Here is a 24,646-nt window from a genome sequence, read left to right on the forward strand (position 1 = left end):
TAGTGCACTTTCATTGAATATTATATACTGTTGACTTAGTCTAAGAAATGAATTTTCCAGCTTTAATGGGTTTTATGTTCCAGGACATAGTGGACTTGAGGGTTTATGCTTGTTGCTAAAGGGCAGAAGGCCATTAAGGTTGTCACATGATTTTTGTATCAATGTCATGTTTTCCCTTGTGAAGTCTCGAGGGTTTGCCAGCAGGTTTCCAAGTTTGTGCTTTGGGAACAGGGTACAATAAAGCTTTTGGAAGTGTATGTCTGTGCAAATGGCTCTGTTTTAATGTAGATCTCAGAGCAACATTTTGACATAAGATCAGACTAAAGGCAGGTTTGGTTTTTTTCACTAGTAAATGGACTCAAATTCCTTAAATATCTTGGATCAGGATAATCTTTTCAGGATAATGGCACCCCATTTTTTCTCATGCACAAGAATATTTAATGTGGTCTTCGTAAAACATTAGTCACCAAAGTCGTAGAACGGGGCTAAAAGTTTGCCTCAGATATTGTGAAAAAAGCAGAGAATTAAAAAAAAAAAAACAAAACCTTAATGCCTTACTAATTACCCTAAAATTGTTCCCATTATCAGGGAATTACAAAATCGGTGAGTTAATTATCCTGTATAAGGGCAAATGGAAATCTCCAAGGGTGGCTGAGGTATTTTTAGATACAGAATGTGCCACATCTGAGGCTGAGGAGAGATTTGTTGTTCTGCAGAGTATATTTTGCTGAAGCAGGAAGAGCTGTGATTGCCTCAGCTTAGGAAAAAAAGGGGGAAATCCATCCTGGAGAGGCTGGTTGTGTTTGGGAAAGAGGTCTGGCTTCTGCTGACTCACTGCGAGGGAAGGAGAAATTGCTGCAGCTTTCTGCTTGGTTCTCGATGGAAGCTTCTTTAATTTGTAGCACTTCCTGAGTGTTCCACCCTGGGGAAACAGAAGTTGTTCTCTGCAGTTTCCAGAGGCTAAACAGTCACAGAGGGGGGAACGGGATTGAGCACAGCTTTACAGAGTTAGTCAGGAAGCTGGGTGTAGTACTTACACCCCCAAAACTGATATTGTGAGTTTGCCTTGAGGCACGTTGGTTCTGCAGACCAACAAGCAGACACAGATACTGCAGCAGAGGCTGCTCCATGGACAGGGCAAAAGGCAGAGGCCTGTTTACCCCTGTGCACACATAAATTTGTGTATAGCTGTGTACACAAATTTATATAATAATAATAAATTTATATAATTTTATATATATTGTGTGGATATACACACAGGTGTGGAGCACAGCACAGGGGCGTTACTGACGCCTGTGGTGGATGTGCTTTTGCAATTTATGCTTTAGAACACAAAAACTCCTCAGCACTAACACTTTCCTGTTTCTGCAGGGTCTGAGACATGGTTTTTGTGGAAATCAGGCACTGACTTGTCTGTCATGTTTAAATAAATCCTGGGTGTTGGGGGAGGATGTGAAGTGTCCAGGTCAAGATGAAGATTATTAAACTTTCTTGTTTAATGTGAAAGGCTTTTCTTTTGCTGTGTTTTACAGATGTTTGTGTGACAGTGGTCAGCAATAAATGTGAAATACATGTTGGTCTTCTTTTGACTAACATATATGATTTCATAATGCAGGTTAAACCTGGCCTCTTTTCACTTACAACTTATAATAATTTTTAGAGTCAAAAACATTTGTACTTTATATGGAAACTATAAAACAACTAATATGACTCATAGGATTTGAAAACAATTCTTGCCTGTTTAGGCACTGGAAAAATGAACAGATGCAATACATGCCATCAAACTAATTTTTTTGGAAGTAGTGGAAACCCTTTTCACTTCTGGGTTCCATTGCCTGGCAGAAGTGCCACTGATGCCCAGCTTTCCTCTTATTCCCATAACATTTTATGTTACACTACATTAAAAAGCTCACTGGAAGAAGTAATAAACAATGAAAATTTTCATGAGTTAAGCTTTGAATCCCCCATTTATTTGACGGATATAGCCTGGATATTTACTGATACAGCATTCCATGAGAAACAAATTATCCGTATGTGCTTCTAGGTATCCCCAGAAGTCTGTAATAGCAAGCTTTATGGTGACAGCAACCTAGGAACATAGTGTGTGGCAGGATTATACAGGGAAAGCTATCTAACAGAAATAAATTCTGCTTCCCCAGAATAGCTGATGCTATTTCAATCTTTAAATCATTTCATTTAAATAGTTCCTGTCTTGAATTGTTGATAGTCTCCACATAAATGTCTTAGGTTTTTTTAAACCTTGCCATGTAGACTTCTGATGAATATGTATATATATGCCCTGCCCTCTGGTTATGGAGTGAGACACTAAAAAACATCCATCTTTACTTAATTTTCAAGGCTTTTTTTAAACTGTTATTAGACTAACTTTTGTAGCACATAATATGGATTGGTCCTCTTCCAGTGGCCTACCTCTCTCTTTTATAAAAAGAAAAGGAGAGGTGTAAACTTTCCTGGTTAAACTGTAGAGACAGGAAAAGAAAATACAGCAGTGCCAGTGAAGCTGTGCCATTATCTGGTGGATTTTTCCTTTTTTCCATTTTCCCATAGTCCTCCATGCCTGTTTTCCTTCTGCTGGTCCTTGCTGACTCTCATTTATAGTGAATATAGGGAAAGCTGTTTTAGGGGGTAACCTGAACAGTACTTTTTCTCTAAAAACAAATCATGTTTGAACGGTTTTGTCATTCCAGAATTAGGATTTTACATTTCCCTTCTTCTGTCCTAATCATTACATTGTATCAGTTGTTCTAGGTTTGTGGTTCCCTTTGAAGTGTGGAGCAGGGGGATTGTTTCGGTTTTGTGGAACTTTCTTTGGATTTGGGATAGACTGCTGTTCATTCCTAGTAGAAAATTTTGGTGCAGTCAGCAGAGATTTGGGTGGGAATCCTTATGGAATGGGATGATGGGAAAAAAGAAAGCCCAAGCACCAGGTTTGCAATGTAAATAGCAAGAGTAATTCACATTGAGCTCTGAGAAGAGGAGGCACAAAAATCTTCTGAACTGGAGCTGTTGAGTGCAGCTGCCTTCTTAGTTCTAAGATCCCAGAGGAAAAGTCAGCCAGGTGCAGGATGTTTTCAGCTGCTCCCCCTTCCTGCTCTCTCCGGGGTGGGCTGTGAGCGCTGCACTGGTGCAGTGCAGGGCTGGAGGCTGGGACAGGAGGGAAGTGCCAGCCCTGGCACTGCTCCTCGGGTGTCTCACACTAACCATTGGAAGGGCTTGGTTTGCATCAACATTCAGTTACCTCTCTCTGATAGCTGAGTCTAGCATAACTTGTAATTTGTCTCCTTATTTAGTATGAGACATTCAGTCTTTAAATTTGCATGCTTTGAGAATCCCTAAAACCCAGTTGTGCCACAGTCAGTTGACTGTGTGCTCTCTGGTGTATATCCTGCCTGTTTGCCCATCAAAGAATCCAGAGAGTGCTTTGTGGAATTTGTACAAAGTGTCTGAGGGTAGAACACGCTAAAAAGGAGTTTAGTTTAAGTGTTGCTAGCCCTTCAACTGGGAAAACTCAGGGAAATCTGAAACTACTAGTGTAAAAAGTTATTTGATGTAATAACAAAAAAATGTAATTAATATTCACAACATACTGCACTTTCAATTTAAGGAGATCATTACAACCTTGGTTTTGGCTGGTTAATGGATATAGGCTTTGAATTTCTGAGTTATGAATGTTTTTAAATCATGGAAGAATTAATAACACTCATAAAGGATCTTAGCACAACAGCTCTTCTCAGAGAATTGAATAATTAGTATCAAATCTGTAAGAGGAAGTTGTTTGTGGTTCAAAATAAATTATAGAAGAAATCAACAGAGAAATCTCTCCTGGCAAACTTTATTTATTTATGTCTGTAAAAACAGTGCCTGATGAGAAGGGAATCCAAACTTCCCTTCCTTGCATTTACTCATGTTTTCCTGCATCTTCGAGCAGGTGGAGCTTTTCAGCTGGCTTCTCACTAGAAACAGAAGGCATTAGATTTGTTACACAATGTTACAGAAACCACAGGGGATGTCTAAAATGAGACCTCTTAGACACACCAGAGGTAACAAAGCTTGTAACAAACTGTCTTGATTACCCAAGATTATTCTAGTTTTGAGTTTTTGAGTTCAGCCTTCTATCTTTACCTGCTTGCAGTCATTGCATATTCCTCTTACTGGCTTCAGTGTACTAAGTATTTCCAGCCAGTTTAATAATATTTTTTTTTGGCTTGGCTCAGAATTTGTGTCTGTATCATATTTGGAGATCAGCACAAAGAAGTTGGATGTATTTGCAAAGCTCCTGTTGCAGTTCTCCTAAAAGCACATATAGCTTCTGTGTTGGTGTTGTTGGTTTGGTTTGATTTATTCCCCCTGGAAAAGAAGGTGAGCTTCTTTCTAAATTTTGTTGGTAGTGCAAAAACACCTATGTAACTGGAAATAATTTTCCAGTAAATGTTAATAATAATCTTTCCTTTTCCATGGAGTCTTCCTCATCTAGAATGAGAAGGTAAAATTGATTTATTTCCCTCTCTTATACAACCTTTATTTTAACAGTGTTGCCTCTGTGGGTGGGCTTTCAACTAAAAAAATTCAGTATTTTTAACATGTCTATTGTGACCAGGATTTTTGTGCGAGAGGATGATGTAAAATACTATTCATTTGAAAATTTCAGCTGCTTTGTTTGTGCTGATCTAATTGTTGTATCCATGGAAACTGGAGGGCTAATGTCAGACAGCTGCCGAGTTCTCTTCTAAAATGTTATTGAAGTTTGTCAGTACAAAACTTCATGGGCCAGTTCCCAGTGTGCAGGCTTGGATATTGGAGATTTTCTGAATGATTATTTAAAAGGCATGGTGAATATTCTAAAATAATTTTTTGTTTCATATCCCCCTGTAGACTGTTATTGAACAACTTGAAAATTTGAGCTGATGGCCTCAAATCCATAATGCTGTAACCTTTGGAACAGCTGGAAGGAGCAGAGAGGAGTGGCTGCAGTCACAGGAGGAGTCAGTGGCAGCCTCAGGGGAAAGAAAATATGGGTAACACTTGGGAATTGTTCATTATTCACTCAGACACTAATGGAAACCTTACCATTGGTATAGAAAAGAGCAGCATCCCACAGTTCAAGTGAATGTATTTGAAAATTCTGTCCAAAAATAGCCCCACTTGCTGGCCTGGCGCCAGGGTGCATTTTGAATAAAAGTAGTTTAGTAGCACTGTAGTAAAGCTTGTGAATTTGTTGTAACTTCACGGCAGAAGTTTTTTACTAGAAATAAGTGAAATGTGATGTCTTGAATTATTACCATGAATAGGCTGCAGTAGATTTCTGCATTAAAGAAATGCAGAAATTTCTTTATTTGTTGTTCTAGGAAACTCTGTGTCTAGCTAATACTTTAGTATAGGTGTGACTTTGTTCATGAGCTGTCCCGAGTCTCTGTTACCAGGGCTCTTCCAAGAGGGGATCTAAAATAAAGCTCTCTCTGCTGCTTTCATCTTTTTCTTTCCCAAAACTGTGCTGGGTCTGGGGCCAGACTTTGTAAGGCTTGGATCAGTTTTCCCTTGACTCTTTGATCAAAACCACAGTAGATTTCAGAGGAAGTGTGTTTTGTATTGAAATTTTACATTGAAAGTGATTTGTCAGTGAGATTGTATTGGAGTCAGCTTTCTGTACAAGACCGGTTTTTCAGCAATCTAAAATTGATTCCAGTTCATCTGGTAGGAAGCTCTGAGTAAATTAATCTCACCACCTTAATAGGTCCCTGACTGAGATGCAAACGAAATGTTCCACATCTTGTCAGTGGAATGAACACAGGAATCGTTTGTCTAAAAGTCCAGTAGAATTTGAAGTTGTGATTCTGTACCTATGAAAGTTCTATAGGAATAGAATACAAATAACTTCCTGTACATTAACTCTGTCAGGTTTGTACAACAAATGAAAGAAGACTCAAGTCCTGCAATGACATCTTCCTGGGGTTTTTTGCTTCCTTGTCTTACACTGAGCCTATTTTCTGTGGAGGCCTTTGTACCGATGACAAAATCCTCTGCAAAAGCTCTTTGCAGGAGAAGGCTGGGGATGTAGCTCTGGCTTTGGGGTGAAGCCTATAACGGGGTTTGCAGAGAGACCAAGTCTCCCTGTGGGTTACCTACAGTGTAACTTTCTTATGAGTGAAGTGAAAATGAAAATGTTGCTTACATTATGCCAAAGTGGTATTTTTTCTTCATGGAGATGTCATTCCATCTTCTGAGAGCATCAGCAGCCATTATAAAGCATTAATGTTGGAACCAGTGGCTCTGGTCTGCAGTGCCATGAAACAATCTGCTCAGAGCCACAGCATAATACAGGTACAGCTTTGAGGGTGGGCTGCACAAAGGTTAGTGCCAGCTCAGGCCAGAATGACTTTGGTCATGTAAGCAGGGGGGCCACTAACAGAAAGTGCCACAAGGGCATTTTGGCTGTGTCTGCTCTTGTCTTTGTAGGAGGCCAAATGTTTTGATTTCAGCTTTAAGTATTTGCATGTAAAAATTATATGTATGGAATTTGCAAGCCCAGAAACTGTATGCGTAGAACTAGAACTCGAACTCAGCTGAAAGGCATGCAGGAATGCAGAACAGGTGTTTTCTGGTTTTTTGAATGATTCAAATTTAAGTCTTCTATGCTGCTTTTTATTCTCTTGATATTGATTTCAATTACTTAGTGATTGTTTGGTTGTCTGTTAAGGCATAAGTGATTCTATTCAAAAGCAATGACAACAAAAATCTTAAAATGATTTGAAAGAATGAACGGCTGTTGCCTGTGCAATAGGAAGGACAGGTAAGCAGTTCTTTATTTGTCCTTGTCCTCCACCTTCTCTCTTACATAACATCTTCCATCTCAAATCCTTGCTTTGCAAGGAACTGCAAAATATTTGTTAAGCAATAATTTCTGTAACTGAAGCTGGGTTCAGAGCAGCATTCCAGTCTGACAGGTCATTTAGGTAGGAGGAAATAATAATGTATCATAATGGACTGGAAGAGATTGCTGACACCCCATGAACAAATATTTACCTCTGCTTTATGCGTTTTTGGGTGGGTTACATTAAAATTAATGAACTCCTGCTGTCTTTGAAGGTTTCTCCTTTTCTGTATGCAAATTGCAGTGTCGTTAGAGCAGTGCCACTGCAATCTCTGTGAGAGGGGAGGTGTCAATGACCACAGAACATCCACTCCAGCTGTCTCTTAACCTCTGTTATTTATATCCCAAAATGTGCAATTTTTGTGCATTTTTTATTTTTGCATGACAAGTAAAACGATCTAAAAGAAAAGCATTTAATGCAAACCAGAGTCAGGACCAATACAAGACTTGATATTGTTACTGGGTAAAGAAATTTTTAGTCAGTTGAGGCAATGGGATATTTAATACAAAGGCTTCAAGATACAAATGAGTTCTCATGAGCACACAATTAACCTGATCTAAGGTAACAAATACTCCAGTACTGGGAGACAGATAGCATTAAGGTGAAAAAATAAATACCCAGAAGGAGTAAATTAATTTTGTCACTTGAGGTTTGATCCAGAGCTTGTGTGAATCATGGAACTGAAACAGAGGCTGACAGCACTGAATCTGAAAACTGCATTGTGAAGAAAGCTTAATTTGAGAAGAGTTGATGAGCTTTCTCTGTCTTGGCCAGGGCCTCAAAGGACAAGAAGGACATTACAATTTCTGCATGATAAGAGGATTTTGGAAACAACTTAAAAGATAAATGAGATCCAAATGCTATTACTTGTTTTCATGTTCTCATATCTCACTATAAAATGTTTTTAATATATCTAACAAAAATGAACTTTTGTGGCTACGGTCTCACAATATATTTTCATTTTAAAAATATTTGAAATTATTCCAATACTTTTGGTTTATATGTGGCATAAATGGTGTTAGCAGAAAATATACAAGAAGGAGGGACTGTAGCCTCCCCAAGCATGGTACTTAAGCAGGTGCCTTCCTACTCAAAAAGGAGAGGCACAGGAACCTGCCAAGGCTCAGGAGCAAAAGTCTCTTGCATCTTTTCTGTAAAACACCTATGGTTTGAAGAGAGAGAGCATTTGTTGCAGCCAGAAATACAACATATTTCACTGGGTACTGCGAGGGCAGTTACCCATTGGTCGGTTGGGAGAAGGAAAATTTCTAACCATACATCAGGTTCTCTCCAGCAGAGATCAAAAAACCAGACTGCCAACCTGGACTTCCCATTTTGAGGGATTCTTGTGAATATAATAACTTACCATTTCCAGCAGCACACCAGTGGGGTGTGTACAGTCTGGGGAATATTTTTGGTGTTACTGCTTTGGCTGAGTAAAATCAGGCACAGGAACAAGGCTGGAATGAGGCTGATAAGCAGTAGCCTCTGCTGTCTGCATGTCAGGAACAGCTTATCCTCTGATCCTGCCCAAAATCTTGTGGCCTCCCAGCCAACAGGAAGCATCATGGGAGCTTGTCAGCCCAAGCTCCAGTGCAGATCTGGCTGCTGACAATGGTGGGAGCACACACAGGTGAGGATGAGGTGGGACTGTTCATTGATATTTTCACTGACATCTCACAGATGAGCTCTGAGATTCCAGGAAGCAGGCTTGAAAATTGATTTCCCTGTGTGTGGTGCTTGCAGGATTTACACAGCCATGCTCAGCCATGTGACAAAACACCTTTCTTGAGTTCCTTTGCCTAGCTCTCTATGCACCTCTTTTTCCTAATTTTACACTTGGGTCTTCTTCATCCTTGGAGAAGAGGAAATCACCAAAAGTAAGACCAAAGTACAGCAGGTATTTAAATCACTTCACTTGTATTTAAACCTCTGAGGTCTCTAGCACTGCAGAGAAAACAACACTGTGGGGAAGGAGATTTGTTCACAAAGAAAAGCGTTTTGGATTTAGTTACCTAGCTCAGTCTGGAGACATGAAACTGTAGGGGTTCATTTTTGCATTCTTAAAGGCAGTTTTTTTGTCTTGCAATGCATTTATGTCCTAGCCAGCAATGTTAAATACCTTCCAAGTACATGAGAATCTTGTTAACATTTTCTTTCTGGTTTGTTTTTATTACTTACCATCGATTATAGAGCAGATACACAAACACTCAGGTTAACAGAATGTGCTACAGCCTTCTCTAAGCACATGGTTAATGTTTCCTTTAGAAATGTTGCAGCATCATTTGTCTTCGGGCAGTGCAAGTTCAACTGTGCAGCACACCTCACTAAACACACCTAGCCTGCCTCTGGAACCCAGAAATCTGTTGGCTTTGCTCACCCACCACTCTTAGTCCCCTCCTGTGAGGGTCTGAATGCAGCCAGGTGACTCCTCCACGAGCAGTACCAGCAATTCCAGTTTCCTGGCACAGCTGGCAGCCCTGCTGCAGGGACCACTGCCTGATACAGGAGCCTTACAAGCAAAGCAGGAACTTGAGATGCTTGTAAGCAGCTTGGGCAACAGTGTCAAAAAATACACACTTGAATAAATAATCCCAGTCCTGTTCAGAGGAATTACATTATATGTTTTAGTTTTTGGAACGTAACCCGGGGGACATCCATACATTATTCTTCAGTGATGGGGCATAGGAGGTGTTTAGGAGGTGTTATTTATTGCAAGTTCTTGTGTAGTAAATTGTGTTTCCTGCCAGAATGGAGTGATAAGCAAGGTTTAGGTCTGTGGTACAGATATAAACCAGCATGGTGCCCTCTCCTCATACAAGCCCTTGCACCTGAGTGGATTTCCCCATGTGGCAAGGCACAGAGACCTCTTTCTTTTGTTTCACTAGTGTGAAAGTAAGAAATTATTCCTACATAACTTCTTTTTCTTATGCAGTTTGTCACCCTTTCCCTCCTTCTGTCTGACCTCAAATTCCCTAAAAACATCAACTATGGCATTCTTTCTGACTTTTCTGCAGCTTTCCCAAAAGGACAAGGCTGAGGTGAGATCAATCCTTACTGCTGGGTGGTAGCAGGACCCTCTGTTCCAAAGAGCATTTCTTTTGTCTCAAAAGGTTGTTATTTATTTTTTGAAATGAGAAATTTAATTCTTGACCTGATCTGAAAAAAGTAGCCATTCTCCTGTATGTATTTAGGTGAAGAGGGGAAGGTTTTAGTTCCTGTCTCCCTCCCCTTGTCAGAAACATGCAGTGATATGGAAGGTTACAGAAGGAACCCTTGCAAGCCTTTTAGGAGACTCTGATTCAGGAAAGACCCACCACATGTAGAGTTTTACATTCCTTATATCTGTTTCTTCTGCACTTGTTTTTGTTCCAGCTCCTGCCAATGTGCAAGAGGAAAAAGCATGTTCAGGTGGAGAAAATACCATTGATAGTTCCTAATGTCAGAGTGCTGCATGGGTAAATGAAAAGAATGCACATTCCTTATTCCACCCCCAAAAACAAACCCTAAAGGAAATCCTTTAACTTCTCTCCACCCAAGACCCCAGCTGAGTTTCCTCCTTACCTTCTCCCCATATTCCCACACCCCCCATGATTTGAAGTGAGTGTGGAAGGAGCAGAGGTGGCTATGGACAGTGGATATAACCCTGCACATTTCCTTTGGGCTCTCAGCCGTGTTTTCCAACATTGTTGCATTTTGTGTTTATAGCACAGCAATGATTTTCTTGCTCATTTAATTTTCCTCTTCCCATGCTGCAAGGCTTAGTTCATTAGCTTAAAAGACTGTCACGCTTCTGGAGAACAGAATATATTTGGCAGGAGTGGATAGTAATTATCTAAAAATTCAATCAAGCCATTTTTTGATTGATTTTTGGGATAGGATATATAGGCTTCAGTGGAATTAATTGCATCTTAGTATTTTTTAAATTTATGTTTTAAGCATCAGATTGCCCCACCACTCCCACTTTCTTTGGTATATTTATTTTTTCCTCTTACCAGTTATATACAAAGTCTCTTGTAGGTAAATGCTCTGACTGTATTGATTTTTTTTTAAATTAAATATGTCTTTCAGTGGTATTAGTATTGTAACACCCATGTAGCTGAAAATAATTTTTACAGAAGGATAATTTTCAGTCTTAAAAATGCCACTGGCCAAGCAAGTAGACTTTCTTGAAACCTGAAGAAGGTACATGAACATAAAATAACAATGATTCTGACTGATGACCATGTCTTAAGGAATTTGTTTTCATGACATGAACTTAATGTATAAGGCTTAAGGAAGTGTTTTAAATAGCAGTGAAAACAAAAAATATGAGACCTAAATTACAAAAGCAGAATGGTATTGTGACAGTAATGCTAAAGCTGCCGTTATCAGACACTGCTTGCTGATGGACCTTGATGAGAAAACATTGCTCAGAAAAATACCCCATCAGTGTTGTGATACCATCACATCCCCTGCTCCAGGGCTGAGCCAAAAAAAGCCTGTTCAGATCTGCATCTCTTACTGCATTTTCAGCTGTGATGGATTAGGAAGTAATGAAGAAGATTTCTCATAGACTGATTTATTATTAACCTGGTTGTGCATTTTTTTCTCTATCTGTTCTGTATCAGTTGCACAGACTGATTTGTAAGAGAATAAGACTGAAAATTCATGTGGAGGAAAGCAACAAAGCCAACAGCAAAAATGCCAAGAAAGCCTTGAACTGCTTGTGTCAACTTCTTCCCTCCTGAATTCTCCTGAGGACTCGTGCAGTCTGAAATGTCTGATGCATTGGGAACATGACACCTATTGAGTGGCACAGGAATCCACTGTGAAGACTGGTTTTGGTAAAATTGAAGGTGACTGAATTTGGGGGTTTTGGTAAAATTGAAGGCGACTAAGGTTGGGGGTGCAGAGGGGAATTGGGTTTTGTGTGTTTAAACCAGGAGTTGATACTGGAGATTGGTATATCCTTTTTTTCTAACAGTAGAGGAATTTTTTTTTTTCCTATGGTTTGCTTAACCAAAATAATTTGGTCTTCTCAAGAGTATCTGATATAGGAATATGGGAAAAAAGTGGTACTAAAACCAACCTGCATTTACTCCACAGCTGAACTTTTAAGTTTTTCAGCTGTTGTTTTCCCATTGCTTTAATGAATCTTACTTCCCCTGTAAGCAGAATGGGTTTTCAGGTTTTGGAGCACTGTGAAGGTGTATAATAAGGGAACTGAATGGTGTGAACCCTTTGGGACTTATTTGTTTAATACCTGGAGCAACTCTATTACCAGTAGGTCTTGCAAGTACACAGAGCACTGTAGTGACTGCTGCACCTGCAGTTACTAGCTTGTAACCCCCAAAGGCATCTCCTTCCTTATCCTTTTGAGGCAGAATGTTTTTAAACAAATTAGGACCAAGCTTGTTAAATATTAACCACACATCACTTGGGATGTAGCTGTTTAAAAACTGTCTGGTTTACCCTTTATTTTCTGTATGCTATTTTATAATGTAGAAAAATAATCTAAATTTTAATTTCTATTCCAAATACCTTGTGTTATCTTATAAAGCTATAATTTAAAAGACAGGTTCTGTGAGAGCCATTTGTGTCAAATTCCTGTGTCCTGCTCCTACTTCACCAAGAGAAAAATTAATCGTCCCTTCAGGTTCAAGAACATTTTTCAGAGAATGTGGACTCTGCTGGATTTTGGTATCTTCATCTTCTCATTTATCCCTATTTTGTAGCAACTGAAAAACTGTCCCAATCATAATTTCATAAACCCTGTGTTCAAGGCTGTAAAGGAAAACAGGAGCAGTTTGCGTGGATTTTCATTCCAGGTTTGTATAAGGGTAAATGGTCACTGGCATTTTCATTTGTTTGCGGTTCTGAAGTTCAGAGCAAGATTGGCAAACCTGAGGCTTACCAGTAACTGAGGTGCTAATGGAATGAGAGAAGGAGAAAGTAGGGGTAAGAATTAAACTGAGTTACACTTTAAATCATGTACAATTGCAAAACCAGAATCTGAGCTGCTGTCTAAGAAACTGCCAGTGCTCCTGCAGTCATGTGGAGGGTCTGTATGTAAAGGATTGTTTCCTTTCAATGGGATTTACAGTTTGTAGACAAGAGTTATGTTCTGTATTGTATGGCCAGAGATATGTCCATTTCAAATATTACTGTTAAAATGTGCTGGAAACAGAGATCTTGCTGCTCATGTGATCACTGAGCCACAGCCAGCTGCAGGGCTGCAGGCAACACTTAACAGAAAGGACAAGTGGAGTCCATTGCAGCTGGTATCTCCTAGGGCAGTATTGCAGTGAAAATTCCTGTTGTACTGTTGGAAGGAGTGGCTGAGCCAGTGCTGCCAGCTGGGGCTGCTGCTGAGCTGTCCCCTCCTTGCTGCAGCCCTGCAGCCAGCACGGGGCTGCTCCAGGGACAGACCTGCCACAGGCTGGGCCCACCCCGAGACATGGGGGCGTCCTCTGGCTCTGCTTCCCTTTCCCCTGGCACCCCCCACTCTGCTTGCACAGGGAAGTGTGTTACAGCAAGGGGAGCTGCAGCTCCTCACTATCCGGTTCATTAGCAAAATGTTTAAGGATCTGTTCTAGAGCTTAAGTGTGTTTTGTGCTGCTAAAAGTGGCACTTCAGTGTTGCAAGGTGGTTCTAGTAGCAGGTCAAAGGTTGCCTCTACAGTCAGCAGGAGGCTCTTTGCATGTCAGAGTATTTTTAACAGGTTTTTTTTTTTTTTACAAGCATTTGCTTTTTATTATTTTCACCAAAATAAAGCATATAGCATACAGTGTTTTTGCACATTTAGGAGATAAATAAGTGTATCTTGAATTCTTTAATACCATGATAACATATGTAATACAAAGTTATCTCTTCATTGATTTTAATTTAAATACAGCTTGTTTGCCTTTTTTTAAAAAACAAACTTTTATTGTGTTACCATACATTTCCCTTGTTAACTTGCAGATGTTTAAATAACAACTGGGAAAATACAGTGATGTGTATTGCTAGAGATAAAAAGTTGCTCTATTAGGATGAAACCTGTATATCAAGTTACCAGCCTGTAAATTAAAAAACCCAACACATTAAATGAATGCTGTCACTTGAACTGATAAAGAAAACCTTAAGAGAATAACAAATTCTTCACCTCCAATTTGTTTGTAGAATAATAAGAAAATAATCCAGTTTTTGTATTTCCACACTGATTGGTATGCATATTAATTTCTCTTCTACTTGTTTGCAATTATAAATAAATAGAGGTATAAAGACAAAATCTCATACTGCCGTTCCCTTGAATTTACCAGCTACAGTAGATGCATTTTTAAAATCATAAATACATTCCCATTCAACTTAATCAAATACCACAGGACTAACTTCATGTGCTCAGTTTCATGCTGCATGGCTGAGAAAGGAAAAAATCTGGTGGCACTTGGTATCTTTAATGGCACTTACTTCTTTCAGCAAAGAACAGGTTGCATTTGTGTCACTAGCCAGGGTTACCCTTCAAACCAGGCCCTTATAATTGGCTTGAAAAATGCATGGAACACTAAGTAAAGCAACAATTCCAGTGCTGTGTGCCAAGCTTTAGCTAACGGTGCAAGGATCATCGTGGCTTGATTTCATTTCCCCTTCCAGCAGCAAAGTGATCACAGCCTTGCTCAAGTAGCTGCACGTTCCCTTTTTTCCAAGTGGGTGGGTGTTGTAGAATGCAGTCATGTCACTCTGCTGAGAGGGAACAGAGGCTGCCATCAGTGTGAATGTGGAAAGCAGCCACACTCAGGGAAACAAGAACAACATCAGACATGTTAAAAATGCAAATGTGTTTTTTGGACTCTAAAACTAGAGAATAATTCTGCTCAATTTTCAGAAATCTCCCATATGTACTTACCTGCATATATTTCTTCACTGAGATTTCCAGGACTGCACAGATACCACCTTCTTAACATTTTTTAAAATGTCATAGCTGTCAGAGAACAACTGCTCTCCTAAAACATGCAGCTGTGTGATGCCTGTGTGGTAGAATGGTGAGCCAGGGCCTTGGGTGTACATGAGGTGTAAACTGACTGAAGATTTATTCAGAAGGAAAAAATCCAAGATCCAAACCACAGGTAGCACATGAACTCATTCATTAATCAGATCACCAAAATAGGTGTCCTTCACTGAACACCTGTTTTTCACAGTTAGTGACATTAAAACACCTGCTTACTCTCAAATTATGTATTAGCTGCTCTAAAAAAGGTTTAATGCTTTATTTCAGGAAATTGGTTACTTTTATTAAATCAAGGGCAGAGACTGTGTGGAGAAAATAATAAGACTTCTGTAGTTTTAGGGTGTGTCTGAACCTACTAGAATAAATACTTTTGATATTTATTACATGTTAACAGGGAATTAACAAAGTTCAAAATATTTGCAAGCCCATTTAATGAAAGACCTTAGTTCAGACAAATCAGGAGTTTTAACAGTGTCAGGAAAACTTGAGACAGCACACTAAGAACAATCCCAGACAGGGCTACAGTTACTGCCAGCAGCATCCACCTGGGAATATGGGAGAGCCAAGTTCCAGAAAATTTTAATGCAAGGAACTGAATTTCCAACAACAATCTTAAATACTAGTCACAACTCTTGAGTTGGGGGCTCTTTCTAAGAGACAAAAGGGCATTATTCTAAGTAGGTCCGGGCTTGGAGAAAAAAAATCCATCACTTCAACAGAGGCTAAGGCAGCACCAGTAAAAATGTGTTTTGCATGGACTTTTCCTTTCTGTTTGTAGCCACTGGGGATTTGCAGCTTGTCACAGAAGTCAGTAGCAAATTCCAGGTGCTGTGTGGAGCTGGCACGTGAGAACCATTTTTGTGGATGATGGGTGGTTTTGCTATGGCCACAGAGTCACTACCCTCCAACATGGACCAAAAGGATCATAATTTCCAGGAAATTGTGTTCTTTTCTGAACAAAGGTATTGTGCAATTTGACACACTGCTGGGGCTGGGTACCTGGCTTGCTTTCAAATCTTAGTACAAAAAATCAGTGGCACAAGAGTGAACATTGAAACATTTGAAAGAGTTCTTAAGCAGCACATCCTTCCTCATCTTTTAAAGGAACTAAAAATTCAGCAAGAGGAAGGGCTGCTGCATGTCAATGTTATGAATCAAGAGATTCTTCAGAGCTAGCACAGATAACTTCAAATATATAGTCCACAATAAAATGCCAGCTGGAGCGAGCAGGATCATCCTCAGTCGCTCTGGGACTCGTCCCGCTCTTTTACTCTCATCTCCTCCTTCAGCCAGGCCAATAAACCTGCCTTTATCTCAGAATCTCAGAGCTTTGAGGCACCAAAACTTGTAGTGAGACTATTCAGAGATTTTTAAAGCATAAAACCTACAATTCTAGTGACGAAAAATATTAAAAGCATTTATTCTTTTATTTGAATTTTAGCCAAACTTTTGCCAGTTCACGAATGCAAATCTACCAGAAAAATGAGTAACTAAGAACACTTCTGTATCTCAAGTTTCTACTTCAATACTGTCAATATGAATTCTTTGGTTATTAAAGTTTGCTTAGTCTCTGTGTTCATAAGATCCTAAGTTCACACTTTCTCGCTGAATTTTTGTTATTCCTTTTGTTATTTTTTGTAGTTTCTTTTGTTATTTTTAACTCTTCTCTGTTCTAGTGCCCCTCCTAATGAATTCTTTCCCCTTTGAGGAGAACTCTTCCAGATCACTAAGAGTCCCATTTCAGAGTCATGGAACACAGAGTATTCTCCTTACTGTAACATTTTGAATTTACAACTCAGCAATAAAGTGCACCTCTTTCATCTCTGCTTAGAGGCTCTTTGCAGACCTAGGCAGTACTTGGGTATATTAATTTCTTATTTGTGTTCCATTCTGAACTTCTGTCAATTGCTTTTTACTCTGAACTGCACAGAATTAACATTCAGAAGTAACTTCAATAAGAATGGTAAATTTGGTAAGACAGCAATATTTTACTCACTTGATTTTCAGCTCCCTTTGGACTGCTGTGATCTTTCTGGAAGTCATGAAATGCTTCTTGCACCACCTTGTCCAAGTCCACTTTGTCCTGGAACTCTAGCTCAGGATTTCTCTCCAAAATAACAGATATAACCATCAGCAACTAGAAGACAGAAAAAGACTGTAAGACTTTAAATTTCATTTTTTAAAATTCAAGTTACATAATAGCACTGCTAGTAATTGCATATGCCTCTTTCAAGCAGGAAGCCATTTAATAATGGCACAGGTAATAGTGCACAGATAATAGAATCCTGACTTTGATAAAAGAATCTCTGGAAAAGCAAGCTTTTATGAAAGGTTACAATTGCTGGTGACTGCCTAGGTAAAGGCATGGTGTAAATGATTGACATTAACATCTAACTTGGCTGGGAGCCAGGGAAGTTATTTTCCATTTTATTCAGTTCACTGTGTGGCTGCACAAATGCTGTGGAGAGAGTGAAAGGCAGCAAACACTGAACCTCAGCATTTGGTGTTCTGAGGCATAATCACAGATGCTAAAATTCTGTTACGATGAAGTTTATAAAAACCAAAGAGAACAGTCAGCAGTAAAGCCTCAGTTCATCAGAACTGACATTTCTTACATCTGAGAAGGGTTTAAAATAGGAAGGTGAGCATGATGAGAGTCCTGCTGTAACACCTGCAGGTAAGCAGTGGAGTCTGCACCGGTCACCTTGGGTTTGGTAATTTTGTTATCTGTTAACAAAAGCTGGGAGTGCTCCAGCAACCAGCCTGAGCATGAGCTGTGAGCCAGAATTTGGAGGGGCTGGCTGTTCCTGGGGAGGAGCACTCACAAGCACCAGGGGCACGGACTTGGGACTAACAATGGATGCTGCTGACAGCACAGATGCCAGGTACCAACAGTGCAGCTGCTCCTGATCTGTTCTAAAACAAACATTGTGTGCAGTGGGGGAAGGATTTAAACAGCCTCCTGCTTTCCTGTTAGGATGAGGGACACAGGGAAGTGGGAAGGTGGCTGATTCAGTAGTGTAAAACTGCTCACTAGGCAGCCTCAGCAAAAAGGAAAAGAAGAATCGTTCAGAGGGCAAGCTGGTTATTTTAGAGCAGTTCTCCTTAGATCTAGGAAATTGTTAGGAAAAGGCATGGGCTAAGGGCTTGAAGGAAAGCTACACTGGAATTATTAGATTTTTACCTCCTCTGACCTAATTGTACTGCTGGTGTCATTAATATTTGCTGAATGGGAAGAACATCATGAACTCACTTTGTTCTGAACATGTAACAGGAACCTGCTTAATCACAAAAACCTATGGAGAAACCTCTGAAGCAAGTGTTTATATGGAAAATGCTATTTCTTCAAATATTTGAGTCAAAGTTATTTTTTTGGTTTAGGCTGCGACATACTAATGCACACTATAAAATGTCAGTAGTTATTGGCCACAGACCTCCACGATGATCTGCCTGTACTGGGGCTGGTCGATGTTTTGCAGCATATCTTCAACGAGGAGGGAAAAATTCATTTCATACATCGTCATATCCGATAAGGTTGGTTGCTGAAAAACAAATCATACTTTTATTAAAAGACCACATGCATTAAATCAAACCCACCCCCAGGAAGAGCCTACTTGCTTGCTGAACAAATAATATTCAACTAAGAAATAATAACCTTTTTGTAGGATCAAAAAGGGGCAGATTTCAGAGCTCATGACTCGGAAAGAGTCTTCTACACTTACAGTTTTATAAATGTGCTTTAATAGAAATTATTTGCTTTCATTCTATTCTAATTGTATTGTACTCCAAATGAAATAGAAAACTTCTATTTTTTTCCCCCAGTCAACAAGTTACTCTAAATAAAACATGATGGCATAAAATGGCCATTAGTGGTAAGGTATTTCAGCATTACTGGTCAGGTGGAACAGCAGAACCTGAGCTGTGTGTGGGATTACCTGGGGCAGGAATCTCCCTGCCACGATGAGGCCATTGGGGGTTCTCTCCAGGATCTGCCACACGCGGTCGTAGAAGCCCGCAGGGGTTCTGTTCAGGGAGCCATCCAGCTGCCTCCTGTTGAGCCAGCTCCTGGGGGCACACAGGGACAGCCTCAGCACCCTGGCACTGCCCTGGGAGCCAGGCAGTGAGAGTGAGCCACAGGCACCTCTGCTGCACACACAGCACCGTGAGCAGGCTGTGCTCTCTGCCGAGGGGCACGAAAGCAAACACGGGCTCAGTGCCACCCGTGGGGGTGTCTGTGCTTTATGGAGCTGCAGAAGGAGCAGCAACTGTGACATCCACCCAGTGCAGGCCAGTAACAGTAGCAGATCAAATTCATCAGGTCTAATCCTATAAGAAAAATGCATTTCAGCAGAATTGTTGAAGGCAGGGGTTTTTCCTGATGGTCTGTAGAAAACAAGTGGCCTGCAAATTTAGAAGATTGGACAGAATGGTTTTGTAAAACTAAGGCTTTGAGCAAACTGAGTCACATTGTTCATGAATCACAAATCCTGTTTGCCTTCACAAGTATACCAGCTTTTTTCTTTTTTACTTAAAACCATCAAGTATAGAATTTAATTTTCCTATTTTTATTTCTCAGTGTTACTATAGGAATGGGGCTTTAGCCAAAATGTTTAAAACACCAGCAATGGAACTTGAAGAAGTGGCATCCGTGGGTATGAATTAATTGGTGAATTCACAAGACAGATTTAAGTCTTGTGGGGCTGTCCTGAATGTATTTGACAGAGAGGACTTCCTTAAGTTACTTAGTCCTTAGCTGCTCTTTGAATTTTAAGTGTCTGTAAAATGACTTGTTCCTGCAGACACCAGTGTGCTTGATGAAATTGCCAAAATATCACAACTGCATGCATGGTTTTACACTTAAGTTTCTTAGTGTAGCTCAGTCCCACCTACACCACAAGGCAGAACAGACAGAGTGTTGGTTTGGGTTTTTTCTGTGTTTTGGTTTGTTGGTTTTTTTGGGGTTTGGTTTTTTTTTGGGGGGGTTTTTTGTGGTTTTTTTTTTGTTTGTTTGTTTTTTAAGAATAAAAGGGAAACAGATATCACTAGGTAGTGCATTTTCTAAACAGTTTGAGCTCTAGGTAATGGGGATACACTTTCTGAGAACAAAGGAGATGTTTAAAGTTAACCCTATAAAGCCAGGGCTAAGCCAACATGCAATGTGGGCACTTTTCCTGTATTACTGTATTGGGTAAACATGGCAAGGTAAGAAAAAATTTCTCATAAATCACTTCTTAATTAAACACCAAACTACCAAAAAGGTGTGTCTACTATGGCAGTTTCATCTTATTCTCTGTACAACTCTGTCCTTGGATTAGGATAAGAAAACTTCCATAAAAGCAGAAAGACCAGTGGTGTGGTAAAAATAACAAGTTGTTTTCTTAATACAAAAAAAGAAGTATTTGAAGATGTCAAAAATGCTCTGACCCACCTACATTAATAGGGTCAGGAAGAGAGTCTTGCAAACTGAATAAGCAAAGTGAGTTTCAGAACTGGTTAGACCATTAAAAGAACAATACTCCATTTAAAAAGAGTTTCTTGCAATCTTGTGACCTACATAAATAGATTAAAAAGTGTAATCTGTGGAGTCTGTGCTTGCAAAAATGTCTTCTGTGAAAACTTGGAGAGAGGTTAGTTGTGAAGAGACTGTTAGGGAGGTAAATAGACCATTAGCCCTTTCTGTATGACAGATTAATTGGCAGTGAGCTATGGTATCACATTATCGGAGATTTTTTTTCTAGAAACATCACAAGAGTAGGAAAAGCTGTCCTCAAAAAGAAAAAAAGAAAAGGAGGAGGAAAAAAAAAAGAGTATTCTGTATTTCCTTGCAGGAAGAAAACTTGTAAAAACAAGTCACTAATGGGCAAGAAAAAACGAGTTAGCAATACTGTACAGGAAGTTAGAAAAGAAGTTAGAAGATTGAAAGTTTCTAAGGATATGCTGGTGAGCTTTTGTACTCAGATAACCCAAGAAGGAAACCCTCATCCTCAGAAACTCAACCCAAGTGCCCTTCAGTGACCTGCCCATCGTGTGTTACAGGCATCAAAAGCAGCAGCTGCTGTGGCAACGCAGGTAAAATCTCTGACAAAAGGTGGTGCTTGAATTGCTTACTGATATTGACCAAATGCTTCCTAAAGAGCATTAATACTGAATGGAAAATGCTGCCAAGGGCTTGTTCTGCTCTGGTTTCACAGGACAATGTCAGCACCAGCATGAGCAGGGACAGCAACAGCAAGAACTGATCAGCACAGCCCAGGCTCTGAAAAGCATCCGGGAGATACAGAACAGGGCCAGTGGGACTGAGAGATGAGGCAGTGACTGAAGGAGCTCTTTTCTCAGGGATTATAGACTGGGAAAAAACACAGGTGTGTTTTGAATGAAGCAGGAACAGAAACAGCAGGATGTGTGGTGTAATTCCTCTTTGTTGAGAGGAAAAGCCCATCACCCATTCAGTCAAGGACTATGGCAAGTATCAGCAATATTATGTGCCAAAGTGTAACTTAATCAGAAGTAAAACCAAGAGGAAGAGTTTTGACTTCACCCTTACCCATAAAGTTAAGTGGAAATATTTAACTTTTGTCTAGCATACTTGGTATCACAATGAATGTTCTTTTTGGCAGCTGGTTACAGCTTGGAGAAAAGATTCCAAGTTTCAGGCAGTAGCACTATCTTTTAAGAATGCTAGAGAACATCTGCTCTTACTCATATAAAACCTGGAAGAAAGCAGGCACTGAGCAGCAGATAAACTGTTCCTACAAGTCACTGAAGTGGAGGTATTGGGTAATTTTTGGCTTCCTTCCCCACATCAAAGAGTGTAACAGTTCACATTATAGCAGACAGATCTCTTTTCTGTGGCAGTAAAGAGATTTCCACAAAGATAAAGCTGAAAAGGGAATACGCAATAGAAAAGAAACAATTCTATAACCTGGGCCCATGTGAAAGAATGAAAAAGTGCATTTTTGCTACCTTCCCTTAAAAAATGACATAACTGATTGCAGATGCCTGGTGATTTCAGGTGCACACAAGGCAGTTCAGGAATGGAATGTACCTGAACATCTCTAAATGAAGTCAGGAGGCACAGCCCCACCCCTCGTTACCTGCCCGGCTGCTGAGGCTGCAGAATGTCCAGCAGGAGCTGCTTCACCTCACTGGGGGACATCTGGTACAAATCCTTGGCTGGCATATCCCCAGCACGGATCTTCAGCTCATACTTCATAGCATGGATAATCCATCTATGTAAGGGGTGGAACAGATTTATTCATTAAATACAAAGTTTCCAAATAGGAAAAATTAGTCTAATAAAACAGCTCATAAGAATTCCACACAATCCTGCTATTTGGCTGTCAGGACGTGCATAAAATATCAGACAAATACTCTCCTACTCTTCCTGTTTGATTGGAATATGATACAAGCTGAAAGGGAGAATGCAATTAAGAAATGTGTTGTGAACCATGTTTTCCATAGAGAAGATTGACTGGACTACATTCCCTATATTCCATGTTCATTAAGACCAACACTTACCTGCCCTTTGATGTTAAAAATCCTACTCAGAATTATGCTCTGACTGTACATGCATTTTGCTGATGAGTTTTAAAAAGCCATAAAATTTACAATACTTTACATTCACAAAGACTTCAGGGTTTATTTCTAGTTTTAGCCTTTGAAATTCCTTTTTGCAGCCTATCACACTTTCTGCTCCTTTTTGAAAAAAAAAAATTGATCCAATAAAAATATAGCAACAGTGAAGATTTTTAGCCTGAGGTATCAGAGGGGCAGAACTTGGCAAAGTGTTGAAGGAAAATGCTGAGTTTTATTGTGCACATTATGTAAAACCAGTGCTCCAGCCTCTGATGCAATATTAAAGATGAAATAAGGTACAGGTACATCAGAAGCTGGATAAGCACAGAACTCAGCCTCTTACCCTCTACACTGGTTCAGTTCAAGGAGGCATTACTGACAAAAGGAAACTGAACTAGTTTTTCTTCAGATAGTCCATAACACCTGATCAAGGCTTGGGTACATCAGAGCCTTTCTGTGTTTATCTGAAAATGCAGTGAGAGATTGAGCCTGGCATCTCCACAGCCACATTCCGTGGTCATTTACCTGTTTAGCTAACCAGCTGCAGAATGTTTCTGCTTATCTAAGTCAAGTCCCACTCCTTTCTAGGGAGTTCTTAGTAACTGCCCAGAATTTGGAGATGCCTGGCCAGCTGATTCAGTGTTGCTTTACATCTGAGGTTTCCAGGACCGTGCATTGGAGGTGCAAGATACCAGGGAGCATTATGGTCCATTACATTAGCAGAACATGCTACTTTCATTTAATTTAGCAGGTGATGAGAGTCCTCCTCTTGTTACTAAGATTAACAGCACAGCTGGCTCAGGAATTCTCTCCCCACTCGTGCCTCAGATGTGTCTGTGTGTGAGCTCCTCACTGGTATTTTCTCTTTGCAGTGGCCTGCAAGCCACACCAAAGTCAAGAGTGGACCTTCTTCACTGATAAGAGGTGAATTCAAGTCAGTTGGCTGGGAGTTTTTTCAGTAATAGGGCTGTCAGAAACTTGATCTATTTCAACATGAAAGCCTGAAAACAAATCAATAACAAGACACTAAATCAAATCATTATCAAAGTGGAACGGCATTTCTGTGAGAAGGTTAATTTTGCTCACTGGAGTGGGTGATAACACTGAAATAAAGGAAATTGAATCTCTAGCATTAACCTTGGGAGGAAGAAGAAAAAAATTGCAAAAAGGATTAGCTACAGAGAATAAGGAAGGGGAGGAAAGAGGAGTAACATGGATCTGTGGAGGGGACAGAAAAGCATTTAAGTGCAAAAGGATACTTCCAGTTAAATGTAATACAGGCAATTTTTTGTTTTATGATGACTGGAATGTACTGCTAAAGAAAAAATATGAATCTTGTATGCTAGAAAAAAGGCTGCTGGTATCTACCCTCTGTGCTGAAACACTGTATTTTTCTCTATGGAAAAAAATATGGAAGATGAAACACTTAAGTTCTGATTCTAAAGCGTGCTCAATGATTCAGTAAATCTCAGTCAGTGGCACCTGGCCTCTTCAAAGAAGTGATTATTCAAATGCATGTCTCTTCCTAAATGTGAAAAAATTCACTTCTGTGGGTAGCAAAGTAAATGCAGATACCATGGAATGTGACAACACTCCAGCACAGCCTATTTGTAGGTCACCTTGTCAAAGAAGGAAAGAGAACAGGTGGGAGGTAAATGATGTTTTAACCTTGATTCAGGTTGGTGGTTCTCTGAAGTCTACATTCCCCTGCAATCCCAGAGGTACTTTACTGACCCAATCCGTATCTTCAGCATCCCACTGAAGAGTTCTGGGGAATTGGAGATGATCCAGCCAATATGGATGACAAGTTCCTGCTGCACCACGGCTTCTCTTTCGTCTTGCAGTCGGCATTTATCATAGATCATGTCCTTAATCACTGCAGGTGATAGGGGGTTAGAAATAACTGCTTCCTCCTGGCCAAAAGCTCCCAGCGTCACCTGCAGTACAGGGAAAACAATTCAGAGGATGGGGACAGCAAGAAAAGCACTGCAAAGCAATTCAGAAACTAAACTGCATCAACTTCGCTTTGCTTGTTAAAAATTTCACAATCCAAGGGTAATTTTACGTCAATGGCTGATGCTTGTTAATACTGTTAATTGGATGCTATTGAAGTCATAAACTTCACTAACAACCGCAGTGAATATGGAATCTGTTTTTCCAAATTAAAATAAAAATACAAGACCACTGCTTTGGCTATAATCAGGACTGTACA

At 39.9% G+C, this 24,646-nt stretch overlaps 1 protein-coding gene across 3 annotated transcripts in view; it reads right to left on the minus strand.

Annotated features, from left to right (window-relative positions):
- Positions 1-13,594: 13,594 nt before the first annotated feature.
- Positions 13,595-24,646, minus strand: part of PHKB (phosphorylase kinase regulatory subunit beta) — a 70,736-nt gene continuing 59,684 nt past the window's right edge. For 2 of the 3 annotated variants that reach the window (XM_041458998.1, XM_041459000.1), the window contains 6 exons: positions 24,169-24,371; positions 21,954-22,088; positions 18,795-18,924; positions 18,294-18,401; positions 16,856-16,996; positions 13,595-14,591 (listed from right to left, as the gene is read on the minus strand). In XM_041458998.1, coding sequence (XP_041314932.1) covers positions 14,454-14,591; positions 16,856-16,996; positions 18,294-18,401; positions 18,795-18,924; positions 21,954-22,088; positions 24,169-24,371 — 855 coding nt within the window. In that variant the 3' untranslated portion in view covers positions 13,595-14,453. Of the gene's footprint in view, positions 14,595-16,855; positions 16,997-18,293; positions 18,402-18,794; positions 18,925-21,953; positions 22,089-24,168; positions 24,372-24,646 lie in introns of all 3 variants that reach the window. The other variant, XM_041458999.1, reaches the window with a different exon arrangement.

The sequence above is a fragment of the Pyrgilauda ruficollis genome, unplaced genomic scaffold, assembly GCF_017590135.1.
Source record: "Pyrgilauda ruficollis isolate IOZ18807 unplaced genomic scaffold, ASM1759013v1 scaffold13, whole genome shotgun sequence".
NCBI lineage: Eukaryota > Metazoa > Chordata > Aves > Passeriformes > Passeridae > Pyrgilauda > Pyrgilauda ruficollis.